This window comes from Colius striatus, chromosome 3, assembly GCF_028858725.1.
Source record: "Colius striatus isolate bColStr4 chromosome 3, bColStr4.1.hap1, whole genome shotgun sequence".
NCBI classification, from domain to species: Eukaryota; Metazoa; Chordata; class Aves; order Coliiformes; family Coliidae; genus Colius; species Colius striatus.
In genome coordinates this window covers 79,624,540-79,649,382 of record NC_084761.1, presented here as the reverse complement: position 1 = coordinate 79,649,382, position 24,843 = coordinate 79,624,540, and the positions used below count along the sequence as shown (strand labels likewise).

At 36.8% G+C, this 24,843-nt stretch overlaps 1 protein-coding gene across 2 annotated transcripts in view; it reads left to right on the top strand.

Moving 5' to 3' along the window:
- The window catches only part of TBC1D19 (TBC1 domain family member 19), a 54,602-nt gene extending 30,218 nt beyond the window's left edge, over positions 1 to 24,384 (top strand). Inside the window, exons 12-21 of one of the 2 annotated variants that reach the window (XM_061992955.1) lie at positions 8,301 to 8,375; positions 8,830 to 8,892; positions 12,677 to 12,761; positions 16,432 to 16,476; positions 17,642 to 17,674; positions 19,755 to 19,864; positions 21,105 to 21,196; positions 21,924 to 22,039; positions 23,017 to 23,087; positions 24,084 to 24,384. In XM_061992955.1, coding sequence (XP_061848939.1) covers positions 8,301 to 8,375; positions 8,830 to 8,892; positions 12,677 to 12,761; positions 16,432 to 16,476; positions 17,642 to 17,674; positions 19,755 to 19,864; positions 21,105 to 21,196; positions 21,924 to 22,039; positions 23,017 to 23,087; positions 24,084 to 24,158 — 765 coding nt within the window. In that variant the 3' untranslated portion in view covers positions 24,159 to 24,384. The remainder of the gene's footprint in view (positions 1 to 8,300; positions 8,376 to 8,829; positions 8,893 to 12,676; positions 12,762 to 16,431; positions 16,477 to 17,641; positions 17,675 to 19,754; positions 19,865 to 21,104; positions 21,197 to 21,923; positions 22,040 to 23,016; positions 23,088 to 24,083) is intronic. The other variant, XM_061992956.1, reaches the window with a different exon arrangement.
- The last annotated feature ends 459 nt before the right edge of the window (positions 24,385 to 24,843 follow it).

The window sequence follows — 24,843 nt, the reverse complement described above, 5'->3', positions numbered from 1 at the left end:
AGATATTTATATATGTTAATAAGATCTCCCCTCAATCTCCTCTTCTCCAGACTAAACAGCCCCAGTTCCTGCAGCCTTTACTCATGTGAAAGATGTTCCAGTCCCCTGATCATCTTGGTGGCCCGGCGCTGGACTCTCTCCAGCACTTCCCTGTCCCTCTTGAGCTGAGGAGCCCAGAACTGGACACAGTACTCCAGATGAGGCCTCACCAGGACAGAGTAGAGGGGCAGAAGAACCTCCCTTGACCTGCTGGCCACACTCTTGATGCATCCCAGGATGCCATTGGCCTTCTTGGCCATGAGGGCACATTGCTGGCTCATATTTAGTTTATTATCAATCAGGACTGCCATGAACACAACATGTTCATGTATGTACATGTAATATGCATGTACAAATCCTGTAAATTGCTTTATATATTCTTGCATATATTCTACATATGTACAATCAAGCAAACATAAAGAGGAGCTAGTAAGGTGTGGATTGCTTTTGTACTCTTGTATAGAAGCAGTTTTTCATAGTACCTTATATTTTACTTAAGTAATCAACAACGAAATCTTTTGCAGCATCCAAAGCCATGCTATAGCCAATATATCTGTTAATAGAATAACAGAATCACTTAGGTTCATAAAGACCTTCAAGATGTTTGAGTCCAAATGTGTCCTGGTTTAGGCCCTTCAGGGAACAAAAGACCATGATTAGCCTCAAGTACCAAAGACCTGAGGATTGTCAAAGGGCAGGGAGAGCTTAATTGCCACTTAAGGTTCAGGACAAAACAGACCAGGCTACTCAGCTTGGGGAAGAAAACAGAAAATAATTTAATACAACATCAACTAAAACATATCCTTAAAACCCCAAAACATAAGGAAAATAAAACAACACAGAGTAGTACAACAATGAAGAGTCCAACCAGCCGTTTAAGAACACCTTCTTGCCACACCTCCCCTCTTCCCAGGCTCAGAGCCCTGATCCCAGTGCTTTTATCTCCTCCCCCACTGAACGACCCAGGGGTGCAGGGAATGGGGGTTTCAGTCAGTCTATTCCTGATAGCTTCTACCATTTGTCCCTCCTCAGGACGGGTGTGCTCCGCACCCATCCTCCCTGCAAGTCCATGGGGACTCACACACACACGGCAGCCCTGCACGGGCTGCTCTGGCTAGCATTCATCCCAAAGGCTGCAGCTCCTCTCTACCTCTCTACCTGCTCTGCGGCGTGCAGGCTGTCCAGCGCGGCCTATGCCATGGCCGTCTCCCCACACAGTCCCTCGCCCGTCCGGGCTCACTCACACGGAGCTGCTGGTAACTCTCGGTCCTGCCATTGCCCTGCATGGTTTGCAGGGTTACAACTTGCATTCCCACCACGGCTTGTAGAGGAGTCTCTGGTCTAGTGCTCCTTCTTCCTTCCTCCTTCTCTGACTGTAGGGTCCGCGTGGTCGCCTCCATCTTGTATCACTCCTACACCTCCTGCCAGCACTTCAAATTCCCATCCCCTAAATAGTGATGGCAGAGGTGCCAGATTGGCCCAGCCAGGCCGGAGGTGGATGTGAACCCAGGAGCCGGGGGAGAGTCCGCAAACTCTTTACCGGGTCTTCACTGCAACCCGCTCCCTGTTACCAAGCAAAAGCTGCTCCTTGCTAAACCATGATAAAATGTTAACCCAGAACTGCCACATCCAACACTAAACCATGTCCCTCAGTGCCTGCACATCTTTTGAATACCTCCAGGGATGGTAACCAGACCACTTCCCTGGACAACTCGTTCCAATGCTTGACAACCTTTTCAGTGAAGAAATTTTTCAGAATATCTAATATAAACCTTCTTTAGTGCAACTTGAGGCCATTTCTTCTTTTCCTGTCACTTATTACTTGGGAGATGAGGCTGACCTCCACCTCACTACAGCCTCCTTTCAGGTAGCTGGAGAGGGTAACAAGTTGTCCTCTGAACTCCTTTTCTCCAGACTAAACAACCTCAGTTCCTTCAGCCACTCCTCATGTGACTTGTTCTCCAGACCCTTCACCAGCTTTGCTGCCATGCTTTGGACATGCTCCAGGACCTCTTGTAGTGAGGGACCCAAAACTGAACACAGTACTTGAGGTGCAGCCTCGCTAGCACTGAGTACAGGAGCACAATTGATTCCCTGACCCTGCTGGTCACAATATTTCTGATACAGGCCAGGATGCCATTGACCTTCTTGGCCACCTGGGCACACTGCTGGCTTATGTTCAGGCATCTGTCGATTAACACCCCCAGGTCCTGTTCTGTTGGACAGCTTTCCAGCTACATATCCCCAAGCCTGTAGCATTGCATGGGGTTGTTGTGGCCCAAGTGCAGGACCTGACACTTGGCCTTGTTAAATCTTGTACTATTGGCCTCGGCCTCTTGCTCCAGAGTGTCCAGGTCCCTCTGAAGAGCCTTCCTGCCCCCAAGCAGATCAACTCTCCCACCCAACTCAGTGTTGTCTGTAAACTTACTGAAGGTGCACTGGACCTCCAGAGGAGATTCCACAACCCCTGCTGGGTAGCCTGTTGCAATGCTTTGTTACCCTCACAGTGAAGTAGTTTTTTGCATGCTCTAAGACTATCTTTGTCTTAATGTGGAAAATTAAATAATTTAATAAAAAAGCAATGTATTCTGTTCTAATGACTGAAAGTCACGGTACTAATTAAAAAAAACCCAAAACATGCCATGTTCATGTAATATATGAGTTGTTATGGAAATAGATGTGTTAAAATCCATGAAATTCACATGGACAACTTTTACCAGTTTACTTTTTGTGAAGTATAGCAAAGCAATTTTCAGATAGATGTAGCTGGTATACGATCTGCTGTATTTCATGTATTCTTTGGTGGTTTATCTAACACTTCTTTTCCTCTTGTGTATTGTTTCTCTGCTGAAGCTGAATTGCATGATTGCAGAGGTTTTTTGCTGTAATATTTCTGATTTGCAGTTGAGGCTCTGTTACAGTTATAACTGTATGAATCTATAACTCCTAAGGACCAAGAATCTCCTTTCTTTAGAGTAAAACTTTAAGAGGGTTTTGTATGGGCAGTATTGCGTGTCTTAGCATTCAATATTGTTGTTTGGAAAATTTTATTCAGTAGAGCTCAGCCTCTGTATAAAGGTAATATACAGCCAAGCTAGGGATGATACTAGCAATCTAGTTCTGTAATCATAAAAATGATAAACTGTAAGCTCTATACACAGACTTATTTAGGAAGGCATAAACACATTTCCTGGCAATGAATTGTCAATTAGTTTTCATTTGTAATGGTACACTTTAGAGAAACACTGTTTTTAAGGTTGTAAAGTCAAACATTAAAAGCCGAATGTGGTCACAGTTAATACTGTCCGTGCAAAAAGTCCAGTTTGCTGTACATATATATTTTACTGTGTGATCCTGAATCACACAATCACAGCTTTTCTGAGGGATATTTGCCTTGTTGATTCACTTAAGTGTATGCCATCCATTTTGTGCAGACTGTTTGTCTTTATTTTCCCTTCTGTTCAGTCTGTTACACTATTGGTTATTCGTTGCATGCTATTCAGGCAATTCTTAAAACCAGAAATTGTTCATTTTCCTGTAGGCTTTTTTCCTCTGTTGTTGTTAATTGGTTGAAAATCAATCTTAATTCTGAAAATTCCAGCATGCAGAAATTAGTAATGCTTCTCATGACTACGGCTTTCACTGAATGTAATTTCCTAGGTTTAAAAACTTAATAAAGGGGTGAGGTGACAAGTTCAAAAAGGAGCATGAGGAAACTCTATGCCTTATCCGTAGGGTTATTTCTATCCACTGCACCATTCAAACAGCAGAGAAGCTGTTTGGACGGCAGCAGTAATGGACTGTCATCATTCTTTACTGGAGAAGAATGTACTTTACAAGGTAAAGTAACACACAGGTGTTCAGTAAAAGGAGAGAAAGTTTTGGATCCTCTTCCAGGATTGCCAGGAGGAGCTTTCTTTAGCTCTGTGTCCATTATATCTTTATGTAATCTGATTAGTTTTTTATTTTGTACTTGTTTCTGGTGCTTCTGTTCCAAAAGCTACTGCTCACCTAATTAATACTGGCTGGCATTCTTTAGACTTTATCCGGTTCCCACAAATCTTAGTGTCTCCTTCCTATACTCCTCTATGTCACTTTTAATTTATACTCCTTGTTCTATACTTCACCCACTCATTTCTTGTATTAGACTGGAGAGGCAGGTATAGATAGTGCAGTTAAATGACAAAGGTAATCTAAAAATGAGTCATGAGCTGCCTGAGAGTTCAGCAGTAAGAGTGCAACTCTTGTGCCAGGGATTTCATGACAGACCACAGGTGGATTGTGCCTGCACAGAGGCTGCTGGGTAGTTCAAACCTTAACTTCAAAAAAGGTGAATAACCAGATTCTGCTTAAGCTAATACTGGTGAAAGACAGTGTTCTCCCTTCTCTGTGAGCTACTTTCAGAGCTCCTTTTTCCTTATGCTCTCAGGTGAATATAGTATCAGTGTTTTGGGTATGTGGCTTAGTAAAGTCAAGAGGACTGAGCACTGCAGTCTTGAAAAGTACTTTATTTTAACTTGGAAAGATGTGTATCCTTGGAGGTGCAGTAGAAATAGATATATATGTATGGGTTTGGTTTTTATAGATATATATATATAAAATATATAAATATTCTCAAAGTATGTTGGGTTTTTTTTTTTAGAAGAGCTACAGCCTGGTTAAATGCAACACATTATAAAAAAGCAGAATGTTTACAAATCAAGGTTACATTAAGATTTGGCAGACAGAGAAGAAAGTTTGATGGGATGAAAATGGTAATATTTTGGTTTCATAAATTAAAACATTTTAGGGTAAGAAACCTAGCACATGTTTAGACACTCCTGGAACTTAGTAGTAGTCAGTTGTCTCACCTGGAGGAAGAAATGCAACCAATAAAATAGTAAAACTGGACTTGAATCTTTTCTGAAGCCTGAGTGAGGCTCTTTCTTAAACAGTGAGAAATGTTTTTGAAAGAAACTAATCACTGGGAAGAAGGGTTATGTGACTTGGAAGTAAATCTGTGACCAATCTTGTTTATAATTCAGATATACAGAATAAATTTATTAATACAGCATGAATTACAAGCCTCTTGTCTTACAAAGAGGCATGGGCAAAATCCAGTTGTGGTCAAGTTTCATCTGAAAAACTGGTGTGATTCCCAAGCCCTGTTTTAATTTTGCATCACAACAATCACAATTTAAGAGAAAATGAGTGAGAATGAATGAGTTAAAACCATTATTCCTATAATGGTTATGATTGTTTTTGCTTTGCAAATACCTTTTAAATATTTTTGGATTTGTTTCACAAACTTCTTCTCGTGAGTTCACATTCAGGTGGGCAGCTTGGCCTTCTGGGGTTTTTTTACCAAATTATTTTACTGTTAAAATATTTTAAGTACTATTTTACTCTGCTAATATTTGCAATGTAAAATTGCTGTTCTTTTTTTCAGAGTAGAGTTTTGAATTGCGTTCAAAATTTTAGTTTGTGCTGAAATTATAACAGTAACAGCAAGTGGTGTCTGATTGCTGAGAAATTACTGATTTGGCTTGCTGGGTTTTCATAGGAACAAAGGAAAAAGAATTCTGTTTTTAAAAAAGGTGATAAACAGCTAGCCTTCTTTATTTAAAATCCTGCTAAAGAGAGTATTCAAAGAACTTGCATTCAGTTTCTCTAAGTTGCTGAAGAATCTCAGCCCAGTTGTTCTGTCTTTCAAGGCAGTGTCCTAAACAGCAGGTTGCTTGTTTTTACCCTTTTTTAACTACTGAAAATATTTACACAAATTAAAACAAATTCAGGAGGAAAACTGGGAAGTACATGTATTTCAGAAATTACACATCCTGTTACGGTTAAGTGATTCAGATCTCTGATCTAACTCAGGCAATATTTGCCCTATATTCTAATTACTACATAACTCAGAAGGGTGGGAAACGAGAAGTTTGACACTTCAGGTTTATTGGTTCCTGTGGTAAAACAAAATGTTTTATAGAATGTTTTAAGTACATGTCATTCAGAATTAACAAGCAGCAACTATGCTGTTTTGATTAAACCTGTTTTATTTGAATTTTTTTCAGCAGTTTTATGGTTTACTTCTTTGGAAGATACTGTTCACTGACTGTACACTGTAATTTATACAGAATTGCAATGAACATCATCCTTTACACTTCAATTAATAATGCAGTTGAATTAAGATATGGAATGCTAGTAAATACGTGAGAAATAACAGTCATAGTTCAGTGTGATGCCAGAAAAAAAAACTGCATTGAAGCTAGCACTCTAAAGTCATGATGTCAGTACAGTAGAGCTGCATGTATAAATATATTTTTCATGTACTTTTCATGTCTGTTCTTCCTTCATTCAGTGAAGTTACTCCTTGCATGGCAAATTACTAAGTCTATTCTAAGTGTGAATAAAGCAGCAGCAATTTGATTTAATTCCAAGCTATTCCAACTGTTAAGATGAATGAACCATGTACTTAACATGGTTAATTTTTAGTTGTGTTTTTTTCAATAATTTTAATAATAACAGGAAAATGGTCTCTTGTAAGGAAATGTAAAACACAATTTAATGGCTTCCTAATTCAGGAAGGAAAAAGTTAGTATGAAACACTGGGCTAGTGATAATGTTGACTTGTAGCTTGAAACCACTGTGTGACCTCGGGTGAAAGTATTTTAAGGAAAATTGTGTTTACCTGTAAATTTGAAGTGTGTAGTCTGCCTAGCATGAAAAAGAAGAGGGTTTTTTAAATTTGTGTTGTAATATGTACAATTATATGAGGTGGCAAAAAACCCTCCTTTTAGATATTATTCATTTGGCAGTTACTCTTAATTAGACTACAGTATTATGCTTTAAAATTGTGACTTGAATGTTAAAGTAGTTTTCTGTAGATTTTAAGAGTTATACATTCACATTGCAAGTAATTCACATTTAGTAAATATTTGCATCTGAGACTTTATAGGGAAATATTGTCCTTTTGTACATCCCGTTTTTATTTCTCAGAAAGAAAAAAGTAAATATTTTCTCTGTGGTAGTTATCCTTACTTAATAAATACAGCTTTTCTCCTCATTTCAACTTAACAGTCTAATACTGTACTAATTGTAGTAATTTCTAAGTATATAATATTCACTACTTCTCAGTTTTGAATTGATAGAACAGTTCCCTAGCCTTCACTTTTTCCCCATTCTCTCCCTCTCAAAATTTCATCTTCTTCCCATTTGTTCTATAAATCATTACTCCAGACTTACCTATTTTGCAAAGAAATTGGCAGTAAATATTATGTAAAAGTTGGAGCAGACAAGTATTTGTGTGGTGCTTGTAGAGACACATTGAAATCAAAAGTTTTGAGAAGTGGGAAGGAGCTTTGGGTCTGATGATTTAGTTTATAAATTTATTCCGAATCTATTCACAACTGTGGTATTTGATTGTAGGCATAATGACGGAGAGGGATTTAGGAATTAGACAATAATATTGTTGGGTTTTTTTTCCTTTACTAGCTGGTTCTAAGAAGAAAGGGATAGAATAAGCAAAAGCAAATAAGTATTTGTGTTGATAGTTCCTCATTTTTTCACCCTTGTGTGTGTTCTGCAGACATTCAGAAAATAATTGGAATTTTAAAAGAGATGTGAGCTCTTTGGATTCTTCACAACTTTTTTAAATACATTTTTTATTTTCTCTTTTCACAGACTTATACTACTTAGATATGCATATTAGATTAATATCAAATATTTGCAGCAACTGACTAATATTAGAAGATATGACTGAACCTATTAATGGTGCATGAAAATAGAGAGTAATAAAGGGGAAAAAAAGTAATTATTTTGAGTATTTAAAAGGTTTCAGAGATAGAGACTCAAAGGTTGGAAGATCATAGAATCAGAAATCATAGAATCATAGAATGGTAGGGGTTGGAAGGGACCTTTAGAGATCGTCTAGTCTAACCCCCCTTCAGATGCAGGTTCACCTAGATCAGGTCACACAGGAACATGTCCAGGCAGGTCTTGAAGACCTCCAAGGAAGATACAGATATTTGATTTGAACTAGTTTGTTCATTCTTATTTTATTAAGTATCTAAAGAGGAGGTCATTTTATGAAGCCTCAAATATCTACCTCATTTCTTAAACTAGAATAAGCAGCTTCATAAATTAAGCAGTGGCTTTTTCAGCTGGATACATGCTTATGGTTTTCCCTGATTATTTTTTTTTTTAAATTGCTAAAAATCATCTTCGTTAGTTTAAGTATGAATTAAAGTTGTTTCTCAGACTGATGACAATATTTTTAATTTTAGGATATCTTGTATTATGAACAGCTTAAGTCCAATGTGATTCAGCACGACCTTTTAGTGGACAGCCTGATATACAAAGTAAGTGCTTCACTAAACAGTGATTAAGTGATCTTTATCCTCATAACAACCAGTATCTTGGGATTTTAACAAATAAAACGTTAGATGGTTTGGTTTTGAGGAGTGTAAGAAAAATTAGTGGGAATTTATTATTGTAAACTCCTTGTGCCTGAGTTAGCTCTTGTGTAAGAAGACATTTGTTTGAGTTGAGCCACAGAGTTGTAAGGAGCTTCATTTGAAGGAGTAACTGGTTTTGTGAGGAAGAAAGCACTGGGGTCTGAGTACTAACATTTGAAATTTCAATTCTGAGTATTTATCTGGTGTGGGTTTTACTTTAAAATGTGGAGTATATACTTAACTACAGGTGTTTAATGATTCAGTAGTGAAACAGTTGTTCTACCACTGTGTTAAGTTTAGCTTGCCTGGGAATCAGAGATGTCTTTTGGCTTCAAACTGCTGTATTGTTCAATTACAGGATGTAAAGCTGACAGCAAGCAATGACGACTACTATTTTGTATTTGAGGATTATTTATATCAGGTATGTAACTTTTTTTTTGTTAGAAAAACTAGAAAATTTACTCCTGTGGGATTATATTATCATTGGAGTAAGGTCTTCCTTTATGTCTTCTGTAGGCAGAGTACAGTGGAACGCTAGACAGCTTCTGTTTGCTGCATTACCTAAACTTTCCCATCTGAATAAACATACTATAAGTTAATCTTGCACACTTAAACAGATTAAGCAGGACAGGCTTCTAAAACTCCTGCTCCGAAGGACCCTACACAATGTCTTTTATAAATGCAGTAAGCCAGAAAATACGGAGCCAGACATATTCATTCCCTTTCCAGTTTTGCAATAATAAAATGATTAACTGCTGTGGCATACAAAGAAATTAAGACTTAAGTAATATATTCAAGGTTACAGTTTTGTTTTTTTTAAAAAAGCTTGACCTCCTGCAATAAGCAGAAGAGATAGTGTATTGATGTATCTTGAAACTGAAGCATTGATTCTGAATAAGGTAGTGAGTGATACATATGGTTACTTTTAAGATTACTCTGATTGCAAAGCTGATTCTAGCAATGGGAAACCCAGCTAATTTGTAAAGAATTATCTTTCTTGCTGCCTGTCAAATGCCCTTAAATAGAGGAGATTACATTTATAAATTTCCTAATATGTAGTTGATTGCGGTGTCAACATAAATATCATGCAGCAAACTGAGCATTTCCACAGTGCTTTCAGTTTCATTAGTCACATCCATTAGGTTGGACTTGTTTAATATTTTATTTTAGAGCTATGTGAAACTAAATGATTTCTTCTTTACTGGCAATATGTAAACTGGTAGGAATTTAACCAAGCAAGAAACTGTCCTTAATGCTGCTTAGTCCATGTAGATATATGTGTTACTTTTTAAGCTTACTATTCAATCATGTGTAATAAGCATTTAAACGGTAATACCTGAAATTATAACCTCATTAAACTATAGCCTTTTTTACTTAAAGATAGCTACAATATTAAGTTCTGTATTTGAAGTTGTTTCTGAATTAAAATTTGAAAGATGACTAAATAATGACAACTCAAACGTTGGTGTTTTTTAACTAAAATATTTACATGTAGAAGCTTTCCTTGATTTAAAGGTCAAAGATGATAAGTGTTGTAACATTATTTCTTCATTGTGGAATGTGAAAATCTCATTCTTATTTCTGCTTCATTCATTATGCAGAATATTAAAGCATATTAATTAGACATTAACTGACAGTTACAATGGACAAAGGATTACAATCTATGACAGAGCTGGACTATGGTATAATATTTTGGTTTAAGACCATCAGAAATAAATTTTGTTCATCATTCTCAATATATAGAATATATTCAGTTGAATATTTTAAATTTTACATATCTCTATTAACTAAAAGATTTGTTACAGAATGAAAATCATAAAAAAGGACTAAACTGTCTTTAGTAATTTGAAGGTGAATCATCAACATTTAAAAAAAAAAAAATGAGGCTAGTTTTACTGCCAGGCTCTGAGACAAAAAGTGTCTCCACTTCTAATTATTAGCTCTTCTAGTTTTGTTTGGTACTTTGTGATATTCTTCAGACTGTTCTCTAGATGAAAGTTACCCATTTTCCTTGATAATTTTTTCTTGCAACCTGATTTGCAAATACTTTGCTGCCAAATGATTTTGTTCTGTGGCCCTGGAAAAATTCTGCAAGTATGAGTCATTCTGATATGGAATATTATTTATTGATTTCATATTGTAAGTGGAATTAAATATTAGCTAAATGAAATAGGTAATCAAAATGTTTAAACCACATATCATTTCTATAAGTGCACTGTATTTGTGCTTTTTTCATGACTAGTTACTACGCTACATTTTTTAAGTGACTGAACAGAATGTGGCCTTTGTCTATATAGTGCTTATCGGATAAAACATCCATGAAAACAAAAAATGTGGGCAGAAAATAATAATAAGGATATTTGGTCAGTAGCATGCAATCCTTTTTGGGAAGAACACTGTGAAACGTAATTTATTTCCTTTAATATCTTTGCTTTCTTTATAAAGTTTAAATGTTTTTATTACTTCTTTATAATTAATGTTGAAACAGAATATAAGTACTTTTAGTATAGTCACTTGTTTTTGATAAAAGCTTTTTGTCTTTTGAATTCAGTGGTTTTCTTTTCAGTTTTGATTATACATCCAATAACTTGCTAAACATTTATGTACTTAAAAACAGGTTTAGTATTGTCATTTTTGTGAATGACAAAAAATACATTAATTAATACATTTGCAAATCCATTATTTCAGGTTCTATTTGAATACTTGAGTCTTACATCCTGCATAATGAATACATGCAAAGAACCTCACTCAGCAGTTTTTAAGTATAGTCAAAACTTCTGTTTGAGCTATACGCTATCACTTACAAAGATGCGTGGTAGTAATTTAAAGACTTCCAGATACTTGTACTGGACACTGTATTCCTAAAAAGGGGGGGCCTCAATTTAAGGTTACATTCTTTCCCCTGTGACGGAACATAATTTATGTCCTTTTTAGATTAGTTTCTTTTTCTTTCACCTCAGTTAACATACACAGAGAATAACAATACACATTTGCCTGTGTATTGTTATTGTCAGCTGCATTTTGTCATTTGTGAAAATTATTGTGTCTTGTGCAAAAATAATATTTAGCTTAAACTGTTAGAGATAAAGAAACTAGTTCCTTTTTAAAAGATGTTTGTATCTGAGAAATAGTTTTGAAGTTTCAAAGAGGATAAAGTCTCAAAATATGACCCACTTTCCATAAAAAATTAAAACCCCCCAGTGATGTTCAGGTTTCACAGTGTTTCAGTTTTGCATGGTTCCATTTGACAAATGCTGGTATCTCAAAAACATTTACAATAATTAATTCAAGGAAAAATCCATTTGTTTTTATTCACAAGTTATGTAGTGAAATGCCATCTAATACGTTTCCACATTTTACACCTTGGGCACAGTTGTACACTCCTAAAACCTGCAAGAACAGCGGTGGTTTAAGGTATGCAAAAATAATCACCAGCAAGATGCAGTCTGTCTTACTTCTGCCCTCTTGTGTACGTTCTTGATAGTGCAGTCTTTTGTTATATGAAAACATGAAAATTTTGAAAGTACAAAACTAATTATTATATTTTTTATTACATATTATGATATTCCTGCTTATTATTTTTTAATAGTTTTACTATTTAATTTTATACTTAGTTGCTGGCAATACTAAAAAAATATACATATAATTTACAAATTACAATATGCATTTCAGAAGTTATGGGTACAAGTTGAACAGTATAATCTTTGCTTTTTGAAATGAATGAATACTATGTAAGAATTCTGTAAAGCTCCTGGAGACAAAAGGAAATATAGGATGAGTCTTCTGGAACTGTACACATGAGAAAACGTAAATGTTTCACTTGCTTATTCACTTACTGGGACTTCCCCAAGTCGTAGTAACTGAGTAGAAAAATAATCTAATAGATGGCAAAGCAACCAGTTGCATGCAGAGTCACTAATGATGTGACAGAAGGGGATAAACTCATGCTGAGAGGCCAAGAGCGTTGGAGAACATGGATATTTCACTGACAACAAATGAATGTGAAGGTAAAATCTTAGCAAGTTCAAAGCAAGCCTGGAAATTTGGATTAGGAAAAATAAATTAGGCTGGTCAAGAGCTTTCAACCATCTTAGCTTTCTTCAATACCATCTAATAGGTGCTAATTAAGGCAGGTCCTTACATCTGTTTGATGTTGCCTTGTTGATCTGCTAAGTGAGATGATTTTTATATTGTGTTTTCTATAGGTATTACTCTGTTTTTCCCGAGATACATCTGTATTGGAGCACTTTGCTTACAGTAGTGCCACCCCACCCAAATCATACATACAAGGTAAAAGGAGGGGTTTTTTTTCAAAAAGATTCTATAGATTTTTCTTGACTGCTGCAGTAACACAGTTTGTGAATTGACTTTATGTTCTTACACATAGTAAACTACATTTAAAAGAATGAAAAAAAATGTGCATCCAGCTGATATCTGCAGAGATGCTGTTGTGACAGTTTAGAAGCTGTTCACATGAAGGCCAGATTGCAATGTTGTTCTTTTACTGTAGATTTCTGTGTATAATTCTGCAGCATTTTACCAAAATAAATTAAACACAAAACTAGGACAATATAGTAAAATATTGACAACATCTATCTTCATCAGAGTTAGAAATTGAAATACATAAGTGTGGTCCTCTCCAGCTTCAATACATTTAGCAACTGGTAGGATGATATCTTCTCAAAGCAGTGAGTTTTGCAGATACTTGTAGACAGGAGTGGAACATGTCGCTGAAGAATTATGAGCTCTGTTCAAAGGTCTGGGAGAACAGAGATCTACCAAACAGATTTACACTGATATTTTTCAAAACATGGCATCTTCATAGAATCATAGAATGGTAGGGCTTGGAAGGGACCTCTAGAGATCATCTAGTCCGAGCCCTGTGTCAATTAAGGTCCAACTAGATCAGATCACACAGGAACATGTCTAGGTGGGTTTTGAAAACCTCCAGAGAAGGAGACTCCATACCCTCCCTGGGCAGCCTGTGCCACTGCTCCGTCACCCTCACAGTAAGGTTTTTCCTTATGTTTAAATGAACTTTCTGTATTCCAGATTCTTTCCATTACCCCTTGTCCTGTCACACTCTTGATGCATCCCAGGATGCCATTGGCCTTCTTGGCCACGCGTGCACATTGCTGGCTCATGTTTAGTTTATTATCAACCAGCACTCCCAGATCTCTCTGCAGAGCTGCTCCCCAGCAGGTAAATCCCCAGCTTGTACTAGTGCATGGGGTTGTTCCTTCCCAGATGCAGGACTCTTTTGTTGCCTTTGCCTGGGGAATCATCCAGTCCTTTCAGTTTGGTTTCATCAGCCAACTTGCTGAGGGTACACTCTGTCCCCTCATCCAGGTCGTTGATGAAGATGTTGAACAAGACTGGCCCCAGAACCGATCCCTGTGGAACTCCACCAGTCACATGCCTCCAACTCCATTCTGTGCCATTGATCACCACCCTCTGGGCTCTGTCATTCAGCCAGCTCTCGATCCACCTCACCATCCTCTCATCCAAGCCACACTGCCTGAACTTTCTGAATGAGGATGTTATGGGAGACAGTGTCAAAAGCCTTGCTGAAGCCAAGGTAGATGCCATCTGCTGCTCTCCCCTCATCTAGCCAGCTGGTTATGCACTCACAGAAGGATATCAGGTTGGTCAAACAGGATTTCCCCTTGGTGAAGCCATGTTGACTCCCCCTGATAACCACCTTTTCCTTCATATGTTTAGTGATGACATTCAGGATGAGTTGTTCCATCACTTTTCCAGGGATGGAGGTGAGGCTGACCAGCCTGTAGTTTCCTGGGTTGTCCTTCCTGCCCTTTTAGAAGATTGGCATGACATTGGCCTTTCTCCAGTCCTCACCTGTCCTCCATGATTGTTCAAAAATGAAGAGTGGCTTAGCAATCACATCAGCCAGCTCCCTCAGCACTCTAGAATCCATCCCATCAGGACCCATTGACTTAGGAGCGTTAAGCTTGGCCAACAAGTCTTTAACCTCTTCCTCTTCCACCCAGGGCAAGTCCTCTGCTGTCCAGGCCATCCTACTATCCTTGCTGGACTGTGATTCCTGAGGGCCGGCCTTGGCCGTAAAGACTGAAGCAAAGGTGGCATTCAGAAGTTTGGCCTGCTCTGCATCCTCTGTCACACATCTTCCAGAGTGTTAGCTTTTGCATGTTTTTTGGCTTAAGTTTTCAATGAGTTTTATTTTTGTTAACAATCATAGAATCATAGAATGGTACGGTTGGAAGGGACCTTTAGAGATCATCTAGTCCAACCCACCTGGTCAGTCCACTTCCCTTCTTTGCTAACTTTTAATGCCATACTTCTAAACTCCATTTACTTGCTTCTTAGTTCCTCACATGCCTTGCCTTTACCCAGAGGTTCTTAATTTTGTCTTCCTTCTTGAATCATACAGCCACCCAATCACTTTTTTTTTTTCCCCCTTATACCTTTGCCTTCTGCACCCCCATTTTCTTCCTTGCTTCTTTGTGTAGAGTACTTAGCCAAATGTGATGCCCATACCAAGTTCTTTTATCTAACAGACCTCTGCTGACAGTTTTCCTCTTACTGTCTCCTGCGTCATTAGAGACAATGTTTGTTCTCTTCTTCATTGCTTTGTAGGTATTTTCTCTCTCTTTAACTGAATTAAGGAATTTTCTTTACCTGCTTCTTGAAACAAGCAAAGGGCTCACCTGAGAGCAAAACAGCAGTAGGACCCCAGATCTCACTTCAGGCACAGAGCCATGGCAGCCCAGAAACATGATGTTATGAGGAGCATCCTACTTATTCCTGGACAAGACTGGGGAATGAAGTTGCTGAAATCTAAATCTCTGCTGAACCTGTACTGTGTAAATCCAAAAGGCTTGTAGGTCCTATTTTTGGCTAATTTTCCAAGAGATGTGCTTTATGCTAAAAATATTCTCCTTCCAGTTTACAAGTCCCCACTGCACAGCATGCAAACTATTGAGAAAATATTTTTTAGTTTAAGGAAACAACTGATTTCTCTAATTGCAAAATACTCGAGTTTATTTTCATGGGGTAGTAGGCAAGGGCTTCACGGAGCAATTTTTAATTTAGTCAATTAATGCTACAGAAATATCTAAGTCTAGATTCCACTGAACCTGACAGAAGTTCCTTGTGCTAAATTCTTCTATGTAAAGTCAACGAAATACACAGAGATCTAAAGGATCTGAGTATTCTGCAAGTTTTCATATATGTAATTACATTTTCTACTTGAATTTTCTCATTTTAAAACTAACACAATCACAGTTTTTAGTTTGTTGTCAATATGCTTCGAAACACCTTTATATTTCTAAGTAAATTGATACCTTTTTTATAGTGGGTTTTAAATCATTAGCTTTGATATTTAAAATATGGCTAACTAATAAAACATGTTCATTTTGCAGGGAAGATTAAGAGTTACATGGTCAATGTATACTATCTTATTTTGACTTAATCTTTTGTATCCACAGATTACTTAAATATGTTTTTGTTGTATCAAAACTATACCGACCATCTTGCTCTCTCTTGCAGGGTTAATGAATCCTTGAATATTTTTGTCTGCTCTTATATCTTATTTAAATGTTTTTCTTGTCTCTGAGTCAGTCTGCCATGCTAGGCAGACTTATCCCCTTAACATTTTCCCTTCATAGAGCTTCCCTGTCTTCAAGGTCTGCAGCAAACACCTTTAGAGCTCCTAAGACACACCCAAATAAAATCTCTATGGGATAGCATTGCTGAGATCTTCCTCATTTTTTTCTCCCTTATTGGTGCTGCATTTTAGTTTTACATCTGCCACTGTAGCTGTCCTGTTGTGTTGCTTGCTTGTTTTAGATAATATCAAATGCTCAATAATGCAATTAGTTACAATTTGTATTATTGTAACTTAGAATCTACATTTTAAAATTCAATCTTTACACTTTTTAACAGTTTAATCACATTTGAATTGTGGTTTGATGATTCACAGGAAAACTCGGAATGGAAGAATACGCTGTTTTCTATCCCCCAAATGGTAAGAATTACACTGTTGCCTCCTCTAGTGGTAGATTGAGAAGATACAGGGGTTTTTTCTCAAATACGTGATAACTTCTATTACAAATTGTGTTTCACTGTTATTCTGCAAAATTCGTTAATTTAAAGGAGTAAGCAGACTGAAGCTACTCTGAAACCACATTCAGCCTGATGTTAGTAGTCACATACGGAGTTTGTGTATGTGTGTAGGAAGGAGAAGGAAAACAACTTCTGGTGCAGCAGCCTGTATTCCAGCCTTGTATCACCACTTAGAGGATCTGAATGATACATGCTGAAACTTTCTGACCCCCAGCATTTCAACAACACACCTTAAAGTATTTTCCTTTTGAACCTTCTGTTCATTTTAAAAATTCAGACATAACTAATCCATATAATTTGAAGTTAAAATTAAGCTGTTGTTGTTACCTCAGTTACTACAAATCTTTTTTGCAGCTCTTATTTCAACCATTTTAGTCCCTGTCTAGCGAATCCTTTCTCTGCTTTTGCACTGCATTTGTATTTTAAGTTCAAGTTCCTTACCCTTGCTTTCAAGGCCTTATGTCACCAATCTTAAATCGGCATCTCTAGCCTTGTCTTTTACGCCTTCGGTGTTCCAATGGTGTCAGTTGTAGCACCTACTTTTGTTCCCGCTTCTTCCACTTTTGCCTCCACAATCCTTTGCAGCTTTGTAGCCGTGAAGCATTGTCCTTGTGAGCTTTTGCCAAAGCAGCTCCCTCTTACTGGTCCTACATGAAAATCAATGAACGGGAGCTCAGATTAGCTGGAAAAGAGAACTGTCATGATACAACTGCCAGGTCCTCTTAAATGTTTTATCTGACTACTACATGAATTACTAGAGTTCTTGGCCTCCTTTTTTCCTGCTCCCTCCTTGTCAATGCGTGACATTTACGGGTTGCCATTTAATGGAAACAGAGCTTTAGTTGTCTTTCTAGGAACCGTAGTGTGTGTTTAAGCACGTAGTTGGTTGTGCTAAGTAAGTGATACAATTCCTGTACTTAAGTATTTACAAGGTTGAGGTTACTGCAGTGCTATAACAAGGACATGCTTCATTCTAGTGGTTGGCAGAATACAGTTTAGAAACTTGGGGGAAATTATGTTTTTTTACATGGATAAGAAGAAAAAAAAGAGCTATTTTTGTTTTGTAGGTGTAATTCCTTTTCATGGCTTTTCTATGTATGGTAAGTGTGACTCTCTCAAACTCTTAAAACTACAGGATTGATTTTTCTCATATTGCAGTTTAAAGCTGTATGTGCTTTTCATCAACTTTTAAACTTGTGTGTATTCTGTTTCTTTGTGTATGAAGACTGTTGTATATAATTCTTTTAATTCCAGGTTATTTCTGTTTACTTACATTACCATGTGGAAGTTCCTTCTTTGAGAGCTAATAGCTAGCTATACATAGTAATGTTTATGAATAGAGGGATAAAGTTTGTTGACAAAGTGCTGTTTTGTTGTATTTCACTTCTGGGTAGACCAAGTTACCCAGAAGGGTTCTTAAAAACAAGATTTGGTTTTAAGACGTTGTATCCATTTTCCTAGAATAGGTGTTAAAGGAGCTTTAAATAATACAATGGTTGCCACTTTGCTGCACAGAGAAAAGCGCAAATATCAACAATATTTCTAGGAATAGAGCAGAAAAGTCTCCTCAGGTCTCACACTTAACAAGGCAGCAGTGCAGAGATATAACAACAACATGAGGTTATTTCTTACAGCTTTTCAGTTTTTTCCCTTGATTAATCAATGTGTTTGTGGCATCAGAGGGCAAGCAGATTTTAAGATTATACTTAAAATGCTATGTTTTGATAATAATAACGTTTAATGATCACACAGTCATTAAAATCAGGCAATTGGAATATGAAATGCAAATCGGAACCTGAGTAGGGAAGCTTAGGCTTTTGAAATAGTGAAGAGTGTAATCTCTCAGACTGGATGTGAGCTTCTTCCCTCCCTCCAGTCCTCTCCTTGCGAGGACTCAGAATATGCTGATTGTGAGAAGGAGGGAGGCTGAAAAACAATGTGGCAGAAACAGTAGTGTGACTCTAGGCTGTGGGTACAGTAGCTGAGACCAAGCAGACCACCATGTGTATTGCATGCTCTGCCGCTATAGGAGGAAGTATCTGGGACCTTATGTAAATCAAATACACTTTTGCATGTTTGTATGCATACACTGGGAGCATCAGGCACTGTTCTGTAATCCTCCCTGCCTTCATGTACATATGCATACTACCAAGTCTTCCACCTCCACATTGGATCATTAAAACCATACATACTGGTAACATCATCTGCCTTTCTTATCTCTACATAAAGACACATTTCTGTGAACTTCTCGCCCTACCTTAGCACCCCACCTCTCACGCACCTATGCTACTTTTCTCTTTTAAGCCACCTTCTCTGGTACATATATATGAAAATTAATTCACACATGCATACACTCATTTATATATATAAATGTACATGTATCTATGTGCATATGCATATATATGTATGCAGGCAAATGTATCCATATCCCTGTCCCTAGCTTTGTGTAAATAAAACTGGAAGAGAAGGTGAATGTAGAGATAGAGACTCTGAATGTGCTAAAATGTAAGATGTCCCACCTGGACACACTCCTGTGTGAGTTGATCTAGGTAGACCTGCTTTAGCAGGGGGGGTTGGACTAGGAGATCTCTAAAGGTCCCTTCCAACCCCTACCATTCTCTGATTCTATGTGATCCATGTAAATGCACCTGTAAAATGAAGCAGTAGATGTGATGAGTGGGCAGATAAAAAGGCTATTTAGAGGAATGTGTATAGTACAACTGTCTGTGAAACATGCATTGGATGAATGGGGTAGCAATCAGGGAACTGATGATGTTTGTGCAGCATATACATACAACAGGTTATATGGAAGTTATAGATGGTTGAAACAACAACTTGCACTCTTCAACATACTGTTGCCTTACACCCTGGAGAAGCTCTGCTTAAAGTGGATTTCTTATGCTTCAGAAACCAGCACTGCAGTAAGCAGGTTCTAATTAGTTTAGATTCTTGAGAGATATAGAACTATTACCTGGAATGTATTGTACTGCCTTTCTTTTTATGTCAAATGATAGACTCTATTGTAAATTACTTCTTTCTAAATAATTGGTATAGTATTGTTTGTGTAAATTGTACTACTATAAATTACTTGTTTTTTCCTCATACTTCATGCACTTAGTCATTGAACTCTCTTTAGCAGTTTACAGTGTTGAGTCAATTGTAATTCTTTTATCCTTTCAGTTGCTCCACTTTGTTTTCTGTACCATGAACCTTCCAAATTGTATCAGATATTCCGTGAGATGTATGTACGTTTTTTCTTCAGACTCCATTCCATCTCTTCTCATCCCTCTGTAAGTTCATTAGGAATTAAAACCCACTCTCTTGATATTCTGTTTGCTATGGAACAATGATATACAGCGCCATGCTTTTCTATGTGATTGAAGTGTAGTCTTTTCGATATAATATTTCTGGCAAGCTTGGAAAAATTTTAGGTAACTCCAGTTATTATAGTTTTTTTTTTCTCCATCAATGTCAGTCTTTGTTATAGAATATCATGTACTTTAAAACAATAAGATTCTCATTTTATGAGAGAGTGGGGGATTTTTTTTTATAGTCTTTAATTGTTTCTCAGTTCAGGAAGTCACATAAATACATAATCACGCATTTTAATTAATGACATGTAGAGTGCATCTAAATATTTTCTGGGGTAGAGACACTAAAATATAGTCATATGCATACAGATATTGTTTCAGTGATACCAAGTTGACGTCTGTTTCTTTCACTCAAGAATCTTTGTGTGACAGCACACACTTTTTAGCACTACTAGATGAATTTAAATAATTTGGTTATGTTTATGACCAGGACTAGCTGTCTTGAATGTAAGACAATTGCAGAAATTGGCTTATCTTCTATTTTTTAAGAATTAAACATAGTAAATGTGAGGGTTTTTTCTTCCTTCATGAAAAATGAAAAGTCATGAATAGTTATGTTACTTTTTGAAAAGACTTCCTGGTTAAAAGAAAATCCTTTCTTTGATATACAAGTTCAGGGCTGTGCATTGTGCTCTCAGTCATTAATAGTGATGAAACAGGTCAGACAGGAGCCTGTTATTTTTCATGCTAATTTTTAAAAGAAAAATTTAAAATGTCTTTACATTTAACTCTTTTTTTCTAGTTATCCCCATTCCTGTTTGGGTTTAGTTTTCAGAGAGATACTATTCTCACATCCTCCTTGGTTGTTTTTGCAACTGAGGTCCATTTCACCAAAGTGGAAATATTTCAAGTAGGTCATATTGTAATAACCCACTAATTGCTTAGACCCTGACATACAAATACCACAAGTAACTTAGAGCTGAAAGGGGCTAATACAATACATTCTGTTGCAAATGCATACACAAAATTTTAGGAGCAAGAGTTTTGTGGCTGAATGCATAAGAGCTGCTTGTGCCCTTTTTACCTGAGCCACATATTGTATCATCCATAGTGTTTTATTGCTTGAATTAAAAAGTCATGTGTGCTCACATGCTAATACTGCTTTCTCAGATTTGACAGGATGAGTGTTAGTATTCAGGGTATGATCTTGTTTTGTTAGGGCATTGTATCATTGTGTTTGCTGTTTGAGACTCTTCTGCAAACCCACCTGCCCCAGCTCTTTTATCACCTTCGAGAAATTGGGGCTCAGCCGTAAGTACTTCTTTCTGACTTATTACAAATGTTGCAGATGCATTGTTCTGAAAGTGCTGTTCTATAGATATTTTTCATTTAAAAGACGTGGAAAAGTATTCAAAAGTGCAAACATCCATGTGCTATTTTTCCTTGAAAATGGAAAAGTGGTCTTTGACCGCATCTGTGTGCTTTGTGCATTTCCTCTGTATGTGCTATGAAAAAGTGGGGAGAATTGCTCTACGAGAAACACAGCATCATTCAACTAATTTTCAGTGATTCATGTCAGATCTGATAGAGCTAAGTGATTTATTTCCTCGGAGACAGACGACACAGAGATATGTAAGTTAACAGCAGCTAGTGGAAGGGGAGAGAGAGCTGTCTTCAATAGCGTAATCATGGCACCAAGTGCAATAGAGCCTGAAAATCTTGCTGTTATAATTGGTATCCATGATAAAAGAAGAACGGATGAACCATTGGGGGTGATAATAGCTGAGGATCCCTCTAATGTGGTCGTTTGGTCAGAACATTTTAATGATATTAGTACTTTGTCAAATGAGATGCTAAATAGTTTGCTGTTGGCTGTTTCAAAGGAAAGTATTGATTATTAATGCAGAAAGATAAAATAGCTGTTCTTCCTGGAAGAGAAACGTAGAAGAATAATGAAATATTTTCAATTTATAGAAGATCTGTCTGATGATTATGGGAGACAGAAATTCAATAACTGTTTTTTATCACTTATTTGCAGGCTACGAATTTCATTTAAATGGATGGTGCGAGCATTCTCTGGTTATTTAGCTACAGATCAGCTCTTGCTTCTGTGGGACAGAATCCTGGGATACAACTCTCTAGAAATTCTTGCTGGTAACAGAATTATTTTTATAAAACATGTTAAGTCCAGGTGGATGAAAGGCAAATCCATGTTAGCTTCAGTCTGTTTTGCATCAAGAAGAAAACAGCTGCTCTATAAATGCTGAAAGCAGATTACATACATGTCAGAGAGTATAACTCGAGTCACATAAATACTGCATCTCTAACAAAAATATGCGAGGTTTTTGGTAGGGTTTTTTTGTGATAACACTCCAAAAATGCTAAGTGCTCTCTGAACAGAACACAGGATATTTTCCCATCGTCAATGGTAATAATAAATGAGCTTATCCGCTTTCACAAAATACATGTTACTCAGTTAAGCCAAGTACTTCTTCAATATTTACAGCAGCTAAGAGTTCCCCTGATTTTGCTGGATTTCTTCTTTTGAAGTCCTCTCTTTTAAGAGTCCTTTTAAAACTTCAAAAGTTTCATACTTACTTTTTATAAAGGAAATAATGTCCTAAGATTTCTGCAAGGTTTAAGATGAGGGCTCTAACTAAGACATGTATCTTCAGTTGGATCAGTTTTTAAACACAAAGTAGGTGAATAGAAAAAGAAAGTTTTGGTTGCATTTCTGCAAGGTGGCTATTTAGAGAGATATGCAAGATAGTACAAAACCCATATTTTAAAATGTTATTTAATATTCACAACCAAAATATTGATATTTAAATAAATGTAAAATTATTGGCTTAGAAATTAATTAATTGTTAATTGTAAATCACTTTGTCCCTTTCACTTAGGAGCTAGTCATCTTAAACTCAAGGATTTTAACTCAGACTTTTCTGAAAGAATGTTGTGGTTTTCCTATCTGTTTTAAAGAGCGGCCAAAGTAACTCAAATGCAGCCATTCACTGTATATTATTCTGTAGAATCAAAGTGGTTACGGGAGTGAGAATTGGTATTTTACATCAAGATTAATTCTAACCACTAATTAACAAGTCATCAACTTAATATTGGGCATTTTCTTTCAGTCCTGGCAGCTGCTGTGTTTGCCTTCCGAGCAGTCAACCTGATGGAGGTGACATCACTGGCTGCAGCTGAAGTAAGGATAAGTTTCAGTTAGATGGGGATTGAAATAGTTTCTGATGCATTGCCAACAAGAGTAACCTAAGCTTCACATGGCATGTGGTGCATAGTGCAAATCTTTCTGTCTAAATTCTTGCCTTAGGTTAAAAACCAAGGGAAATTGTGACCATGCAGTACATAATACTGCTTTTCTGGAGTAAAAGGAAATAAAAGAGTGTATTTTCTAAAAAGCTGCATTGTTATCAAATTGTTTTGAGCAATTAGATTTTTTTTTCTATTTTAATATAGAATCTATATTTGAGGGGAAAATGTTTTTGAAATATTATAGAGGTTTGTACCCTTTTTTCTCAGTTCATTTTAATGTAGTTGCTTCTGTGCTTTTTGATATTACAAAGGTTTTACAAGATCACTATTGTCAGTATTGAATATGAAATTTTACTGTGAGCACTGAGTCCTGTCACAGGAAATAAATTGAATCAGTAAGGTGAAGATTGTTGTTTATCTCTAGTAATTTGGTAAAATAGATTTCTCTCAAAAAATCTGGTGATGTATTTTTTTCAAACTTTGAGAGCTTGTGATGACTCTGACTTTATCTAGCTATCTGTTTATTTATTTAAATATATTTTGATGGAGTCATTACGTTGGACGTACTTCACAAGTACTAGCCAAGCCACAGGATAAGGATTCTTAATTCCCAATTATTTTTAGAAGCAAGTTGAAATGTTAGACCCCTTATTCAGCCATGATGCCATGGCTGCATTTGAAGTAAGGCTAAAGGCTAAAATAAAGCTGCTTGGTTTATATACGTAAACATATGCTTTTTCTTTGGAGTGTTAGAGTGAAAAATACTACAATATGGCACTAACATAAACCAGCATAAGTTGTTTCTAGCTAGGTCTGAATCTAATTATTATTAGTATCATATGTGAATCTTTTTCAGACTTCTTGACTTGCTTTGAAGAAATCTGATTCAAATGTCAACTTTAACAAGCATTTTTGGTTTTTATTCTAGGCTGTACTTGCCGATCTTTCAACCCTGAAAGTTATGCCCCTTCTTCAAATCTTCTTGTTTGCTACTGTGACTTGATCTGCTTCAACAATTCCAGTTTTTCTTGAGATGCTAATCATCAGCTATGCAATATCTGCATAAAACCAAAATTAAACTGTGTGTATATGACCTTAATTTTTTTCTAACTGAAAACAGTAACTTTGCACACGAGTGTGTGCGGTGCATGCTACTGAACTTCATTGTAAGTGCACATTGAGAGTGACTGCTTCTGCAAATAAACAATATGAACCGGTGTCTAAAATGCATGTCATGTTAAATTAAATTAAATAAATGTCATTGGCCACCTCAGTTTTGTGGTGTTAATGTCAGAAAGGTCCCTTCCAACCCTACCATTCTCTGATTCTGTGAAAAGCTCTCTTTTCATATGAATTGACTTTTCAAAGCTCCCTACTTGGAAGATGTCAGCTCAAATACTGTCAGTTGAGAAAATATATTCTAACTTGCAAGAATTTTTTTCTCAGTTTCTAAGAAAAAGACAGGCTTGTACAGCAGTTCTGCTACCTCTGGCTCGTTCACTCCCCTCACAGAAATTGTCTCCCTGTTCTTTCTCGTGTTAGCTACTTCCGATTATTCTTTTCCTATGCAGAGCCGCGGTCACGCATTCCCCATTCAGCTTGGGTTAGGTGTACAGCTATCTCGGGCCTCTTCTGAGCTCCTACCCAGAGTCCCATGAAAGGCCCCGGGTCATAAAATATGTTCCCTT